Below are 16,762 nucleotides of genomic sequence, written 5' to 3'. Positions count from 1 at the left end.
TCTATATACACTGTTGACTATTAACAGGATAACTGTTAAATGACTGACCTGACTCATGGCTTCAAAGCCAGACTGTACACTGATGCTAAAACTCTCTTCACTATCTCCATCATCTGACTTTGACAAAATATTGTTAATGTGATGAAAGACGTTGCTCTGATGGAGAAACTGGTGATCAGACTGCTTGAATTTTAGACTCCAACATCTAAAAAGGCATAAACAATATATATATTATTATTTTTAATAAATTCTAATATTTCAAAAAATCTTAATGATCTAGGTAAAAATAGAAATTTAAAGACTTCAGGGAACAAAAATATTGCTATTGGCTTTTTAAAAAAATAAAGGTAACTTCTAAGAAAAAAATATGGGGTAAATTCTAAGGAAAGTTCACTCATTTTTAATATAAAAAAGTTGGATACATGAAGGCTACAGAACAAAAAAGGTAATAAATCAGTTTTGTAGACAAATGTTACCTGAACTATGACAGCCTCTCAAATTTATTAGTCTCACAATTCCATATGAATTCATCAGACTGTAACACATTTTTCACTTCAAAAATCTTGTGAGGAGGAAACAAAATCTCTCCTGTTGGGTCTTACCCATTAGTGGTGTGGATAGCCAAAACCACTATCACTTATAAAAATCAATAGAGGATTTATTTATATGTTAGTCTCTAGTATATACATGGATCAAATAACCAGGTTCACGATATAAATGTTAAAATCTCAGCAGGTTTGGACTTAAAAGGAGGTGCTGCACCTCAAGGTAGTTTTAAGATTAGTTGTATATTACTGGGCTTCATTTTTCTTAAGATTCTTTTCAACTCAAAATCCTATTTTAATTTCTGTGTTTTGAGATTTCATTCTCCCTCTCTCATTTCGTGACATTTAAGATTCTACTCTTAGGCAGCACTCAGACAAGTGGTTTGGGTTAGGAGAGAGGGAAAAGTGAGAAAGATTGTTATAGACTGATAATTTAGAGCAGTACGATGTATGTTATCTATATTTTACAGAGGAGCAAATAGGTGTAAACTAAGAAGAGGGACAATTCTAAATTATGACAGGAATAAGGGAGGCACCATTCATGCAATGTAGGGATTCTTTGCATTTTACTATTTAAAGGGGACTACTAAGCATTTTGAACTTTAAATACCTCCCAAAAATCTCTTCTCCAATGTACCTAGAATATTTAGATATAAAATTACCTTAGGGCCATTTGCTGTAATGAACTGCCACTGGGGAGAGACATCATAAGATCGGAGATTGTTTGGAGTAAGCGGTGAAATGTATGTGGTAAAGGATGAGCAGCTTCACCTGCAATCACTATATCTGAGAGTGGATGTTCACATACTCTTGTATCTTTCTCCTAAAACAGAAATTGATAAGCAAGTTGATCAGTTTGTGTATTGGAGGAACTTTTCCCCACAAAAGAATCTTATGTATACTTAAGAGTTACTATGTTACTTTCAAGCTACTCTGTAACAGAAATGTAAAGAACAAAACCGAACCATAGCCAAAACATACATTAAGATTAACTAATTATGTTTGTATTATTTTTAGAAAAAAGTGATAAGGTCACCACTCATAAATAAAATCACCAGACAAATGAATATTACATAAAAGTATCTATTCTAGTGGTCTCACAAATCTGTTAGCAGGGTGAATGTATATGTGTATGCAGAAATGAGCCATTCCTCTCTTTGAGCCTTGCTCAGATTGCTGAGCCAAAGACTTAGGAGCTAATAAGCAGTTATTTTAATTCCATGAGTTTTGGGGTGATTAGTTATGCAGGGATAGGAAGCTGTTATAGGTGTGTATCAATCTCACACTATAACTGTATTTTTTTTTTTTGCAGTTCTGTCAATTTTTACTTATTTTTAAAGGCTTTATTAAGTACACACATGCTCAAAATTACTTGTTTATCATTTTATAGAGAACATCTTTATCCATCTTAATAATTTTTCTTGAATTCTATTTCTTCTAATGTTATCTTTTTCTTACTGTCTATTTTTACGCTTCCTGGATCCTTGTTTTAGATGCGATACTTACAAAAAAAAAAAATCTAGCCCTTGTTTGTTTGTTTTTTCCTATCTATTGTGACAGTTTTTGTCATTTCAATGGAGGATTTAGCCCTCTAATTTTATTCCAGATATGGTAATGAAGCCTAGAGGTAAAAATGGGGCTGGAACCCAGGCTCCCAGGGTCCTAGTTCAATACATTATGCAGACTGTCTCCAATAAAATGCAAGTCCTTTCTAGCCAAACGAATACATTTAAATTTCATGTCCCTCCAGAGTATCAATGCTGATATCTTACAGCGTTGTTTTAAAGTAGACTGATCTGTGTAATAATGTTGCCCTGTTTATCTAATATTGTACTGTAACAGTAATCTTCCAGTTGATTAATGACAATGATGTTTAATGAGAAATCAGAATTGACTGATGACATTTTTGCTAGAGAGAAAACTATCACTAAATATAGTTAATATATTACTCATAGCTTTGAAATTTTATTCTTGCCTCTAGGTTATATAATCTGTGCATGAGCTCATGAAAATTATTATACTATCTGAAGGTGTTCCTACTCTTCTACAAAAATATGAACAATTGAAAAAACAAAAATCTCACTTACTTGTTCTGAATTTTCTTTGTTTGTTTTATTTTCCTCATCCTCTTCTTCCTCTGGTTCCACTGGCGCAGGAGTCAATGATGCCACAAAATGCCACAGAATATCATGGAGAGACGTTGTCTGGATGACATTGCACAGAAGCCAGTTGAAAGCCTGAATAAATAATGGTTAAATGAGTCCAAGATAAAAAGAAAACATTCTAGTAAAAAATTCAGGGCCAGTGGTTCAGTGGTTGAGCGTAGATCCATGAATCAAGAGGTCACCAGTTTGATTCCCGGTCAGGGCATATGCCCAGGTTGTGGGTCCGATCCTCAGCGAGGGGCATGCAGGAGGTGGACAATCGATGTTCACTCTAATTAATGTTTCTATCTCTCTCTCTCCCTTCTGCTCTCTCAAATCAATAAAAAAAAAACCTTTTTTTTTTTTTTTAAATTCAGGGCTTTTCTTAGAAACAAAGTACTTCTAGACTAAGTGTTTCAAGGAAAGATACTAGGAAGTCTGACCTTCATGTCACAGAAAGCACACTGAACTTGAAATAGTCACTAATTTTGGTCCTTATTAAAAAATAATAATAGGTAAATAATACTTATAAGATGCAATACCAAAATACCTTTTCGAACCACATTTTATTTTTAAAATTTGTCTTATATTAATTTACTCAAGCACATTTTCCCCCCCAATTTAGGATCAACATAGAATGTTTCTCAAGCTCTAAACAAGCTACCATTTACTTAAATATATTTATATTGTTCCCATCAACAAAGTGGTAGGTAATCATACCTGTCTTGTAATAAAGAATAAACTTTACTATATATAAGTCTATGATATTCAGCAATCCTATGATTTCCAGAGAACAGAGGCTTAGATAAATTATAACTGTTAAGTTTATAACTCAAAAGAGTACTTATCCCCTCTGCATGATCATTGTAACTAAAATGACATTGTGATGACAAAAAGATAATATAAAGATTCAAATAATACAGCAATGTAGAAATACTTAAATATGAACTCTAAATTAATTTCTATTCATAAATTTAAGAGCTTAACTTTGATGGGAACACTTGGTATTTTTAATTGGCTAATGTCTCTTAATTTGTTGCAATTTCTGTTTGGTAGAAAGGTGACATCATTAGGTAGAATCATCACATGATATGTATTATCAATGAATCAATAATCCCACTGATATATTCATACCTCCATAGCAAAAACTCGACAAGCAGATTTCCTTAGGGCTTGTTTCATTGCTATTTCAAGACCTTCTAGATCATGATGCTGTATAACAAAAGCTAAAACTGGCCATTGGAAATTTCGTTCTCCTTTGGAAAGAGAGCTGTGGGCTGAGATTAGCCGGGAAAGCTCAGGAGATGGATGTCTCAAGAGAGAAGATCCAACTTCTATTAAAAAAAAAAAAATTATTAATTTTCATAGGCAATATATATGATTAATATATTTAAGATGATATTTCAAAATAATAGTATTTAGCTTATTCACTTTAGAGCTTTTGGGTTTCTTTTTTTTTTCACTTGACACAAATAGCAATGACTTAAACTTTTACTGAGGCTCAGAAAGATTACTTTCCTAAAGTCATACAGCTATTAAGTTGTAGAGGTGGGTTTTGAATCCAGAGCTGAATCTAAAGTTCATGATTTCTAAAACACTAAACTCTAAGTGATTATTTCCTCCCTAAATTAAATCTGTATCTCATCCTCATCATTTTCTAAAGGACTGCTTTGTAATGAAAGTGCCTCAATAAAAGCTCCAAAATATTTGTTAAAGGAACATAGACATCATTGGGGGATGCTCAATATTTTCCTTGAAGATCTTCGATAAAATACAATGTCTTCTGCCTATAAATATCAGGCCATATCTTCATTTTACTAGTGACCTACCAGATAAATCATCACCATATTATTTTTATTAGGTGTCTTTCTTTACTCTTGGGACAGAATCAACCAGCCCCAATTTGGGATTGTTGATACCAATTGGTCAGGATTACCTAAACTTTTTACTGATTAAAAGCTACTCAAATCCTCAAATTGTACTGTCTGTTCAGAGTGTTACTAGCTGTTAAGGGCTATAAGCTTCTCTTGGGAGTGAGAAGATAATTGTGAAAGTATAAGTCACAGGAACTGCTGGTTCACTAAAGCTTAGTAGAAGGGATAATGGTAGCAACATTTGGGTTATATGCCCAACAAGTAAGATTTTAAATGTCAATTTATTCTTGAATAATCACTGGATGATCTTTGGGTATCTCTTCAAACTGAGATGCAAAATTTAGAGAGGCACACTTACAGCCATGTCACATAGAAGGAATATCTACTACAATTTAAAATTAATCCATTTCTTTCCCTTTAAAAATTAGACATTAAAAAATATCTGAAAATAAAACCATTTGGATCATTCAGTCTTTATTTTTATATTTATACTTACCTGTGTCTCCACTGTTAACTCTTCTTCTAGGAATGGCTTTAACTCGCGCAGGTAAAATGGAGTGTTGTTTATCATATTCAGAAGCAACAACTGAGTATGATCTTTGGAAGACAGTTCTCTTTGCGAGATCAGTATCAGTTATGGGACTAGTTTCCAAACTGCAGATAAAACAAGATTACCAATAAAAACTCAGGAGAAAAAGTAAATGAAGTAAAACTATACATAGTTTATAATAGTGTAGTCAAATATGTGAACTTATATTTCATGGGAAAAAACACAAATTCAAAGCCAACTTAATATTCTTTCTTTAAATCAATTTGATTTGTCCAAATACAGTAGCATTTTGACTGATTTTAGAACAGTATCTTAAAACTTGGTTTTCTTAAATTTACTTTACATTTTAAATTAAAAAAAGAGAAAAGGCATCATATGTTCTAAGCTCCTTTCAGAATCAAGACACTGTGGTGAAAGTCACATGTCATGATATTCAGGGAAACAGGCAGATATATTCATAAATGCACTAAATAGAAAGAAAATGGATATGTACATATAGAAGCCTAAAAAAATAGAAAGTGAAACAATTCAATTTCCTGAGTGTTCTATCAGGCATCTCATTCTTAGGAAGTGTTGCTCAAAGCCTTTTCTAGAGCATGGCCACACCAAAGTGCAACAAGCTGATTTCCAGCATCAGTTATATTCTACTTACACTCTATATAAGAACTTAGTGATATCCACTCAGGTTTAAGTAAACTAACAATCTTCTATTTACTATAGCAACATAAAAAAAACACTTGAAAAGTTATTAAGATGGTTATATAATTCCTTTATTGGGGCATTTTATTAAAAAGAGAAGTAGCTTCCATTCCTTTTTGTCTAAGACAAATTTACAAGCTGTTCTTTTCATGTATTCTTTTTTCTGCCACCTCAGTCAAAACTGTGACATTTTTGCTCACCTTGAGTTCTGGAGTTGTCTCTTTGCCATCGTTCAGGCCATGTTTGAATCTGTGTCCCTCAGTAAAGGTTATATATTTTACTATTTAGTGGCTAACTCCCTGGCCAGTTTCCTAACTCACCACCTCTCTAAGTGTATGTACACTCATGTCTGAATAGATTATAAATGTTGTACACAACTGATTGCAGTCAATGTGCCTGCATGTTGGTTTGGGCTGTTTGGTTCCTGAATGACCAGGGATAGGGACATGTTAATTTAATTTTTCCTACAAAATATTTCCTTTATCTACATTTTTTCATAATCATTGCCAACATAATCCAATTCCACATAGCTAGCTGAAATCTTTGACTAAATTTATCAGCTTCTCAATTGACACTGTCAGATTATCTCTGCATTTTTATCATGTCATTCCTCTTCTGAAAAGTCTCAGTGGTACCCAGGTCCCTCTGCATTACATTTACATGCTTCTATTGAGCTTCCAAAAAGCTCTTTACTAGGATGCTACTACACCTAATTGGGGGTGGGTGGGTAGGGGAGAATTGTAAGCAATATTCCAGGAAGTTCAAGATCTATTTTCAGCGCTTCCCTCTCTTACAAAACACTCTCTCAGCACTGCCTCAAAGGGGCCGTTCTCTAGTCTGATTTACTACAGCACTAAATGATATCATATACTGGGATGTCTTATTATCACTTCATTAGTTTTTGTTTGTTTGTTTGTTTGTTTTTTCCCAACTAGTCTGCTTGTGCTATCAAGGACCTTGTACCTTATTACTCTTTCTTACTGCTTGCAGAGCTGACTCAATATCCTTCCTGAGATGAAAGGATGTACAACAGAACTTCTAGAGCATTTTTTTCTACCTGTTTTTCATCTACCAAACACTGGCTATTTAATGGAGAGGAAAGAACTCAAATACCTTGGTGGCATAGACTTCATATTGCTCTCTGGTTCTTCAAATACATTAGGACTTGCATCAGGAGTTACTGATATGTATGGGGCAGGTACAGATGTTGAACGTAGATATCTCATTTCATCCTGGAATAGGTTGTCATCTTGATAGCCCACAAAGTTTTCATGATGATGCCTGCATTAAATCAAACCCAATCACTTAAAGTATGAAGGCAATACAGATATTTTCCATTTTTAATCTTCTTTGTAAAAGTAAAAGCAGCACATGTAAATCCACATGAAGTATTAAAATAACTATAGATGTATGTAGAAGGACATAAAAGTCTGACAGTTTTACACACAGATATTCCAGGTACCACAAACATTTCAAATAAAAAACCAAATTCATTTTCTTTCCTTTTGAGAACTTTTCTCTCTTCTGGTGTTTTGGTGAATGATCTCACCAATTACCCAGAGGCCTAAGTTAAAATATCTCAGTACTGTAGCAGGCTTAGTCCTCAATCATGATCCATCATGCAAGCCTGTGATGAGTACTGAGTTTCCTCTCACAACCATTCTCTTTTCTTTTTCTTTTTTTTTTTTTTAAAAAAAATAGAGTTTGTATTGATCTTTAGACAGAGAGGAAGGGAGAGAGAGAGAAATATCAATGAGAGTGAAACATCAATTGGCGCCCTCCGGCATGCACCCTCCTGGGGATCGAGTCCACAACTCAGGCACCCGGGCAGGTGCCCTGACTGGCAATTGAACTGGGACCTCCCAGTCCATGGGACAACGCTCAATCCACTGAGCCACACCAGCCAGGCTCTCTCTTCTTTTTTTAAACATATTTTTTCTTTATTGATTTTAGAGAGTAAAGGAGAGGGAGAGAGAGACAGAAACATTAATGAGAGAGAACATCGACTGACCACCTCCTGCATGCCCCCACTGGGGATTGGACCCACAACCTGGGCATGTACTTTGACCAGGAATTGAACTGGTGACCTCTTGATGCATGGGCTGATGCTCAACCACTGAGCCACACTGGCAGGGCCCAATCTCTTTTCTTATTCCCTTTCACCACTGTCTTGGTTTAGGCTCATGTTTCTTGCATGTACTACTGAAATACAGAAGTCACCTTTTTGATAGGAACATATATGAGTCAAATTTGAGAAATATTAGATATATAAAATGTTCCATGGGTTGAGGAAGTGTCCATAATTATGGCATGCTAGCATTTCTACATGTTTTACAATTTCATTGTTTCCTTTTCAAGCTAGAACATGAGTTGTTAGCATAAGTCTACTAAGTGGTCCGACTGAAACTAAAGATTTGTTGCATTTGTGATACCTGACAAGTTCTATCTTGGTCTCAAATGTATTTGGTCTCAAATTCTCATTTTTATTTCCCAATCATTTTACTGAAGTAGTAAGTACAAAAGTAAAAGAAACAACAACAACAATAAAAACCCTGACATAACTCTTATACAAAGAAAACAACATTGCCAAAATGAAATTGTTGGCTGGCAAGTTATGCCAGCAGGGAATTCCTAAAACCTTCATTTATCACCTGATGAAAAAAATCTGAACTTGGCCTATGAAAGGCTGTTGTAGAGTGTCAGTGTTTAATGTATGAAAGTACAGGCTATACCACCAAAGTTCAATATAGCATACTGTTAATAGGTTTCCTTCCACCTGCAGGAATACCCTGTCATCCAGTTTCCACATTAGTAGCTGAGTGATCTTCTAACTGCAATCCAGTTCATGTATTTCCCTGTTTAAGATTCTTCTGCTGCTTACTTTGTGGGATAAAATCCAACCTTGGCATAGGCTACAGGGCCCCAATGTTATTTGGCCTTGGGAAACCACTTCTGGTGGCCTTTCATATATATCCCCCAGTAGCCTATGTTTAATCAAGCCTGTGAGTCCTTAAACATGTAATGTTATTTCATCATTTGTGTTTTTACACACGTGGTTTACTCTGTTGGGGAACACTTTCCTCCCACTAACTTATTAATTGATTAATTTCTAATTATCCTTTAAGATTCTGGTACAGGATCAGATCCTCTGGGAAACCTTTCCTAATCTCCTCAGGAAGATTTAGAAACTCACTATCTTTTATGCTCTAAGAGCATCCTGTACATACTTCTGTTATAGTACTGATCACATAACACTTTAAATATTTCATTTATGTCTGTAAATTCCCACTAGAGTGTGAGCACATACATGGAAGCCAGAATTTTATTACATTCATTTTGGTGTTTTCAAGGTCTAGTACAAAGCTGGTGCTCAGTTGTATTCATTCAAATGCTAACAGAATAAATAATTTTTAAAAATTAAAGAATTATTTAGGAAATAGTTTTTTTTCCATTTTAGCATTTCCTACTTTTAATAGAATAAAACTGGCTTACCAAAGAATAAAAGATAGCTAAAGTCTTACTTTTTAAAGGTGTATTTTGTATAAATAATAATATAAATTAACATAGTATTTATAGATTAAAAAAATAACTAGTACCTTAAAGTGTATACCAGTCTTATGTGGTCAAGGTAACTCAGAAAATGAATTCTTGGAGGTCTATTCTACACAAAGTGTAAAATATCATGGTTATTCAGATAATGCTATTAGTTAATCAACAACAGCTGTTATTCCCAAGGGATTCAATAAACCAACCTAGTGTATTACCTAGCTAATGTCTGTAGGTAGAGACAAGGCATTTTGACAGGAAGATCCTCAGAAATGCCCTCTTTCACGCTGGGAAGCTGAGACTGGAATGGCTTTGCAGGATGGTAACAGAGGATGCTTGGCTCCGCTGCACTGCTCAGAGACAGCAAGAAGAGTGCATTTGCTTTAATCACCTGGTGAGCTTCCATAGTGGGCAAGGCACGAGGAGTCTTGACTTGCATTGGCTTCCTCCTAGATTGTTTGACCTGGCAAAAGAAATTTGTAGTAATCTTTCCCTATTTATATTCAAATTCTTAACTGCTTTTTTGTTTATGTTTGTTTCTTTTTTATTTGTTTTTTCTTTTTCCATTATTTTTTCTAAATTCTTAATTTCTTAACCTAAGTATTTTGAGTCTCTAATAAAATTTATTAAACACTTGTAGAATCATTTAACAATAACAACAGTGATTACCAAAAACAACATTCTCTTCATGCTGCTCCTGAACTGATTGAAACTATTTTAATGTTTTGTTTTGTTTTTTATCCTCACCCGAGGATATTTTTTTTCCATTTTTTGTACAGATAGAGTGGGAGGGAGAGAGAGGAAGGGAAAGAGAGAGAGAAACATCGATGTGAAGGGACACATCGAGTGGCTGCCACCCGCACGACCAACCAGGGCCGGGGACAAACTGCAACCGAAGTACGTGCCCTTAGCGGGAACTGAACCCGGGTCTCTCCAGACCCCAGGCCGACCCTCTAACCGCTGAGCCAAACTGGCCAGGGCTGAAACTATTTTATATTGAACATAAACTATATGTCTTTCATGTACTTGGGAAAATGAAAAATCTAATTATTATAATCTAAACAGAATTATTTAAAAAAAGAGTCATTAATCTCTGTGTGTGTGTATATACATTCAGCAAAAATTTGTAGTCAGGTATAGCACTATTGTGAATGACCTTGCGTTATCAGGAGTTCTACAACACAGTTAAGGATTAAGAAAAAGAGAGAGGAGCTAAAGAGTACAACAAGAGAAAGAAAAAGAAAAAGAAGTTGAGAGAGAGGGGAAGGTGAAGAGGAAAGTTATATATATGTGTAGAGTATCAGTCAATTAATAAAGAAAAATTACACTAAACATTAGTCAATAGGCATATGGGCCACAGGTTAGTTGTCTTGTGTTATCATAAGATGTAATTTATTTTTATAATAAAAACATCTAACCTAGTACAAATATTAAATTTGTATATTATTCCTGTTATAGAGCTGATCTTCAATATCAATCATGTGGAATTATCTGATATAAATAATCATAACAAGAGATTTTATAAGGTTTAGCCTTATCATTAACATACAGCCAGAACAGAATAAAAATACCTTTTCCCTTGCAGCAGCCTGTTTTTCACGGAGGTATTTTTCTCTACAGCGATCACATACCAGATACCAAGTGCTTCCTCCTATGCCACCATCACCACAGTTACCAGCCCATCCTCCACAAAAATGCCCAATGCTATTATAACCTTGTCCACCGGCATAACGGCCACAACCTTGAAACAAGAACAAAATAAATGTCCTTAGTAGTCTGATCCTTGCCACTTATACATTAAAATAGATTTACCTTTTCAAGTAAGCAAAATACTGAAGCAAGTTTCTCATTTTTTTTTGTTTGTTTGTTTTTAGGCTATTAGCTATGTCAGAAAAATAGCATGCTTGACCAAAAAGTAATCATTTAAATGATATCTAAAATACTCCACACAGGTAGATGAAAAGAAATATACAATGTGCCATGTGGGTACATTTAGATTTACTTAAGTATGCCAATAAAATTAAACAAAATAGGTATAAAATATTCTGTAAGAAGTGACATATTTTAAGGAATCACATATTTTAAAAAAGGTTTCAGATGTAATATGTAGAAAAAGAAAAACATTTAACCAAACTTGTAATGGGTAAATTTTGAAATACTAATCAATTGTTATAAACATCCTTACATTTAAACTAAAATATAGTCTTCTGATGAAACAGTTACCACTTCCACAGGAAAATGTCTGTTCCCACCCCCACAATCAGTATAATCTACTTTAACTTGGAATTGTGAACAGGAAAACACTAAAACCAAAGGAAACCTAATATTGTGATCTTTCCTCAGTGTATGGACATGTCATTATTTCTACTGTGTGAGATACCGTAACAGCATCCTTTGGGTAACACTGAAAAGTTTTTTAAAATATTTCAGAATGTAATACATTAAAATGAAATAGTACTAAATTGCCTTATCTATTTTTCACAAAAGAGTCTCTATTGATAATGCACTTAAAAATTATAAGATACTATAAATTCTGAGCAACAGTTTCCCTGTATTTTAACATAATTTATAGAACATCTTAAGTTAGAAGTACCTAGTTCATTTCTTTGTACAAAACTTATATATATATATATAGAGAGAGACATAAATACGTAATCATACTGTTTACCTGGGTGAGCTTGTCTCATGTGATATGTCACGGGGTATGGATGTGACTCTCCGCACAGCTCACAGATGGTATCTTTCTCTGGTCCTCCCACTGCCAGCTGGGCCATCTCACCAAATAAATTACCCCTGGGCCGAACTTCTGCCTTTTCTTTTTTCTTTTTTTCTTTTTTGGCCTTCTTATTCTCTTTTTCACACTCTTTCTTTTTAAGAACTGCACAAGAACCAGGACTTGGAAAAATCATATTCTGGGAAGCTGCTTTGATAGTAGCCAAAGAAATGTCTTCCCAGAACGCCACTAAATGTTGTAAAGTTAAGGGTAGAGGAGATTTAGACTTCATTGGGTGGTGCATGGACATTTCAAAAGTGGCTTCAGTTTTCCCATCCTCACATTTTTCATGTAGAGGTGGTTCCTTAAGCATAGACAACACCTTATTTTTGTTGATACTACCCATTTTAGATATATCTGGTCCATGAGGTGCAATATTAAACATATTCAGAGCCGATGATATTTCCAATGAGTGTCTATTTTTTAATTTGGTTTCCTTTTCTTCTGTAGGCTGTTGGCTGTTTAAACTACTTCTTATAGGGGCATGTTCTTTGGAAAGTTCAGGATTGAATTTTAAGAAAGAAGAACAAGCCATTGCATCGTGCACTATGCCTTCATGCCACAGGAAAGAGGCAAAGACTGCTCTGGCACACTCGGCCACGGAGGGAGACATGGCTTGTTTGGCTGGCTCTAAAGGTTTGGCTCCCTCTCCTTTGAAAAGAAAGCTGGATTTCTCCTTTTTGGGCCTGGTGTGTCTATTAGCACATTTTCGACTTATTTTGGGGGATGCTCTCATGTCCTGTTCCTCTTTCAGTGGGGCTTTTCCTATGCTGAAATGAACTTTATTTGAACCTTCATCCACACTCTTAAATTCACTGCTTTCATCACAGGTGCTGTCTGTTAGACTATTTGTTTTTAAAGTACTTGAAGTGCAAACTTCAACGACCTCACTGTGAAGGTTTTCTTGTACTACGTGGGGAGAAGGAGCTCTATTTTCGGACCCAGGGGAATCTTTTGAATCCTTTGGTACTGTTTTTGGTTTGGGTGATGTTGATCTTCCCCTTAATGGTTCTGTGAGGGGCATTTTCTTCTTGCGGAGGGTATCTGGATCAAGTGTGTAAGAGTCTGATTTGGAACGTTCCCGAGGAGGATCAAGTTTTGTCTTAACAGAAGCAGTGCTTTTTTGAGGTAGATTTTTATCATGTGGTGAGGAGGAGCGGGGAGAACTAGCACCAGATGGGCTAGACCTATTGGTTGGGAGAGTCTTTGGCTTAGGAGACGATGACCGAGAACCTGGTCCCGGGGATTCAGCTCTGAAACTGGAAGGCATCCTCCCATCAGATTTCAGTGTCTGCAAGGTGTTATGGTTGGGAGACAATGACCTACTGTGAGAATCTGACCTCAACTTTGCAGCATCGGATTTCAACATGAGGGATTCACTAGCTGATAAACCTTCAGTACCCCTTGGTTTCTTTGGATCAGCAGCAGTCCGGCTCATCCGTCCATCAGGTTTAACTGATCTGCTGTGTTTGGAGGACAGGTCTGATCTTCCCGATGTAGAGACTGGTCTAGAAGATGTTGAAATAGTTCCTCGGTCACCTGTGTGGTCCATTTCATAGTAAAATTTGTTAATAAAATGACAATTTACTGATAATTCAGTCACTAAACACTGATTTAAAACAATATAGCTAAAAAATTTACATTACTTGTCACAGACAAAAATACTTGAAAAATAAGAAAAAAATAAAAATATTTCTCATAAAATTTATATCACTATATAACCATTTCCACCAAAAGCAATTTTTATGGATGCAAAACATATTGAACAAACAGTACCTATGCACCAGTGTGAATTATCCATCATATCTTAACCTCAGCCTTAGGACAATAATTAGTGAGAATTTAAATTCAGTGAGGGACCAGAAAGAATAAAACATAGCTAATCTTTTTTGGAATAAAATATTAGGAAAACATATGTGTTTTTTAAATATGAAGTAATCAAGCCCTGGCCGGTTTGGCTCAGTGGTTAGAGCGCCGGCCTGCGGTCCGGAGAGACCCGGGTTCGGTTCCCGCTAAGGGCATGTACTTTGGTTGCAGTTTGTCCCCGGCCCTGGTTGGTCATGCGGGTGGCAGCCACTCGATGTGTCCCTTCATGTCGATGTTTCTCTCTCTCTCTCCCCCTTCCTTTCTCTCCCTCCCACTCTATCTGTACAAAAAATGGAAAAGTGTCCTCGGGTGAGGATAAAAAAAAAAAAAAATATGAAGTAATCAAGCTAAATTTCCAGTGGAGTGATATCTCACATCCTTGTGAGGGATGATAATGGTACAGGTCTTGCTGAATTAGGAAACTAAATTTATAAATACATTTATCATTTTCAAGTCCACAAACAGATACAGTTAGGTTAAAATAGAGCTGTTTAGGAGAGACTATTTTAATGATTGTATTACAATAATTTATAATGAACATATGAATGCCCAAAGGTTATTATTTATTTACATGTGATTCAGGCAGTCTATTATTTATAAACAGATGGTACTCTAAAAGTTTATTTAGTTCATTAAACTTAGCTGGTTAGAACTTTGAGTTTGTGTCCCCTTAGAATAAAAGAGGATCCTCATAATTAGTAGTCCAAGTCCAAAATGTGGGGGACCTTAAAATAAGGAATCAGGAAAATAACAGATAAAAAGATGAAAGAAAAATAAGCTCCCTCTTTTCTAGTATAAATACCAGATATTCCTACATGGACACCACTGCTTTTGGTATCCTGATCCTCATTCAGTGTATCTCCTTCCTACTATTATTTCCTGCTTTCCTTTGAGGCATTAGAGTCAGGTGGTCTTCGTCACTAGTAAGTAGTACAACCTACAACATTACCTTTCCTCCCTATAACAAAAATTCCCAGTCTGAGTGCAAGTGATATTAGTTAGTTTTAGGAGAAAAGCAATCTGATTAAAGTGATGCCTATGGTATAAAAAATGGAAAATCTATGAATCTTCCTTGCTAGATGTATTTATATATTTTTAAAAAGGGTACTTAGCAAATTCAGATAAATCTGTTCAATGGTTACATCGCAGATACATATGTGTGTGTGTGTGTGTGTGTGTGTGTGTGTGTGTGTGTGTGTATATATATATTTGGTACGTGCTCCTAGCAGGAACTGAACCCCGGACTCTCTGGTCCGCAGGCCAACGCTCCAACCACTGAGCCAAACCAGCCAGTGCTCATCGCAGATATTTTTTAAGGAAAGGGGAGGAATGTGAACAATTTGAGTAACACAGGGAAATGGTTTTTGGCTTGCTTGCATGTGTGTGCTTGTAAGTTCACATATGTGTATGTAGTCACATTCTAGTTATCTACAGGTCAAGACAGTATTGCTATAAAATCTGCCCTTCTGATGGAAGGCCTGCAAGAACTGGTATTTTTGTCTATTACTCTTCACTGATGTAATGTCAGGAATAGGTCGTGGAATATTAAGTTCTCAATAAATACTTGTTGAATGAGTAAATAAATTCCTATTGTCTTAGTTTTCTTCTTCTGCAAGTCCCAAATCTTCAGATTCTCCAAAATCCACTTCTTACAATTATGGCTCCTAAGGCCACAGGGCAGAGGTGACAGTAACCATTGTTGTGTAAGGGTAAGACGCTTGCAAGTTAAGTAATTTTGAAATATCAAAGTATGGCAAATAACCTATATAGAATATATTTCAACTGCAACATGCCAGAGTTTAGAATAATTACTCATTCTTTGGATGAATAAAAGTAACTACTAACTATGGTACTCTTCAGTTTCTTGTAATTCTTTATTACTCTGTCATAAATTTCATTTACCATATATATGTTCTTTTTATAAAACCAGTATAAGAGACTGGGCTAAATTAAGAGGAAAAGTGGTAAAACAAACCTTAAAAAAAAAAGATCCAGATATTTATGCTGTCTCAGCACTAATAAAAAGATGTTAAAATCTTGATAAATAAGTGCTTTCAATTGTATAAAAGTAGTTTAAGAGACTGCTGTCCATCTAACTGATCTAGTAATAGAACCATAGAGCAAATTTAATAAACAAAATACTGAATTTGGTAGAATTAAATATCAGTCTAGTTTTTCCCACTAATTTTGAGTGTGTAATATTTGCAGTACTAGTTTTTTTGTTATTAATCTGATAGCTGGCAGGGCCTTCATCATCATATTTATTTCAAAAGCTGACCCATATATAATGAATGGTAAATCTAGATAAATAAGTAGTTAATCTTTTATATCTGGCACATCTCTCTCTAAAAGATCAATTCCTGAATTTAAAGTTTTCCTTTCTAAATTAATGGTGCTCAATTCCTTATAAAGATCTCTCCTCTGTGACTGGTTGAGCAATGTAATCTGTCAAATAGCAGGAATAGCATGTGTCATGTGCTAGCAAAACTGTTACATAGAGAGGGCTAAAGAGTACAAGCATCTATATACCTTATTTCTGTATCTCGTAGTGTTGAATATTTTCTTAAGCTCTGCAAGTGGTGATAGCTGGAGTGTAAATGTGTGATAGTGACCTGTTGCAAGTCCAGGAGCATAAATACGTGTAATGTGAAATTATTTCTTCCTAAGGTTTATTTGTTAAATTATAATTAAACTTTAGAAAAATTTACTTTTCCAAAATATATGTCATATATATTTTTTAAAAGAATAGGTTAAGTTTGTTATGT

General features: G+C 35.1%; 1 protein-coding gene across 15 annotated transcripts in view; it reads right to left on the bottom strand.

Moving 5' to 3' along the window:
* Positions 1–16,762, bottom strand: part of MYCBP2 (MYC binding protein 2) — a 297,109-nt gene that overhangs the window by 35,414 nt on the left and 244,933 nt on the right. For all 15 annotated transcript variants that reach the window (XM_036249657.1, XM_036249659.1, XM_036249660.1 and 12 more), the window contains 9 exons: positions 12,027–13,670; positions 10,930–11,099; positions 9,577–9,821; positions 6,926–7,093; positions 5,060–5,217; positions 3,824–4,023; positions 2,633–2,782; positions 1,208–1,368; positions 49–205 (listed from right to left, as the gene is read on the bottom strand). In XM_036249657.1, the coding sequence (XP_036105550.1) occupies positions 49–205; positions 1,208–1,368; positions 2,633–2,782; positions 3,824–4,023; positions 5,060–5,217; positions 6,926–7,093; positions 9,577–9,821; positions 10,930–11,099; positions 12,027–13,670 (3,053 nt within the window). The remainder of the gene's footprint in view (positions 1–48; positions 206–1,207; positions 1,369–2,632; positions 2,783–3,823; positions 4,024–5,059; positions 5,218–6,925; positions 7,094–9,576; positions 9,822–10,929; positions 11,100–12,026; positions 13,671–16,762) is intronic.

This window comes from Molossus molossus, unplaced genomic scaffold, assembly GCF_014108415.1.
Source record: "Molossus molossus isolate mMolMol1 unplaced genomic scaffold, mMolMol1.p scaffold_m16_p_9, whole genome shotgun sequence".
In the NCBI taxonomy this organism is placed as follows: domain Eukaryota; kingdom Metazoa; phylum Chordata; class Mammalia; order Chiroptera; family Molossidae; genus Molossus; species Molossus molossus.
This window is presented reverse-complemented; position numbering and strand designations above follow the sequence as displayed.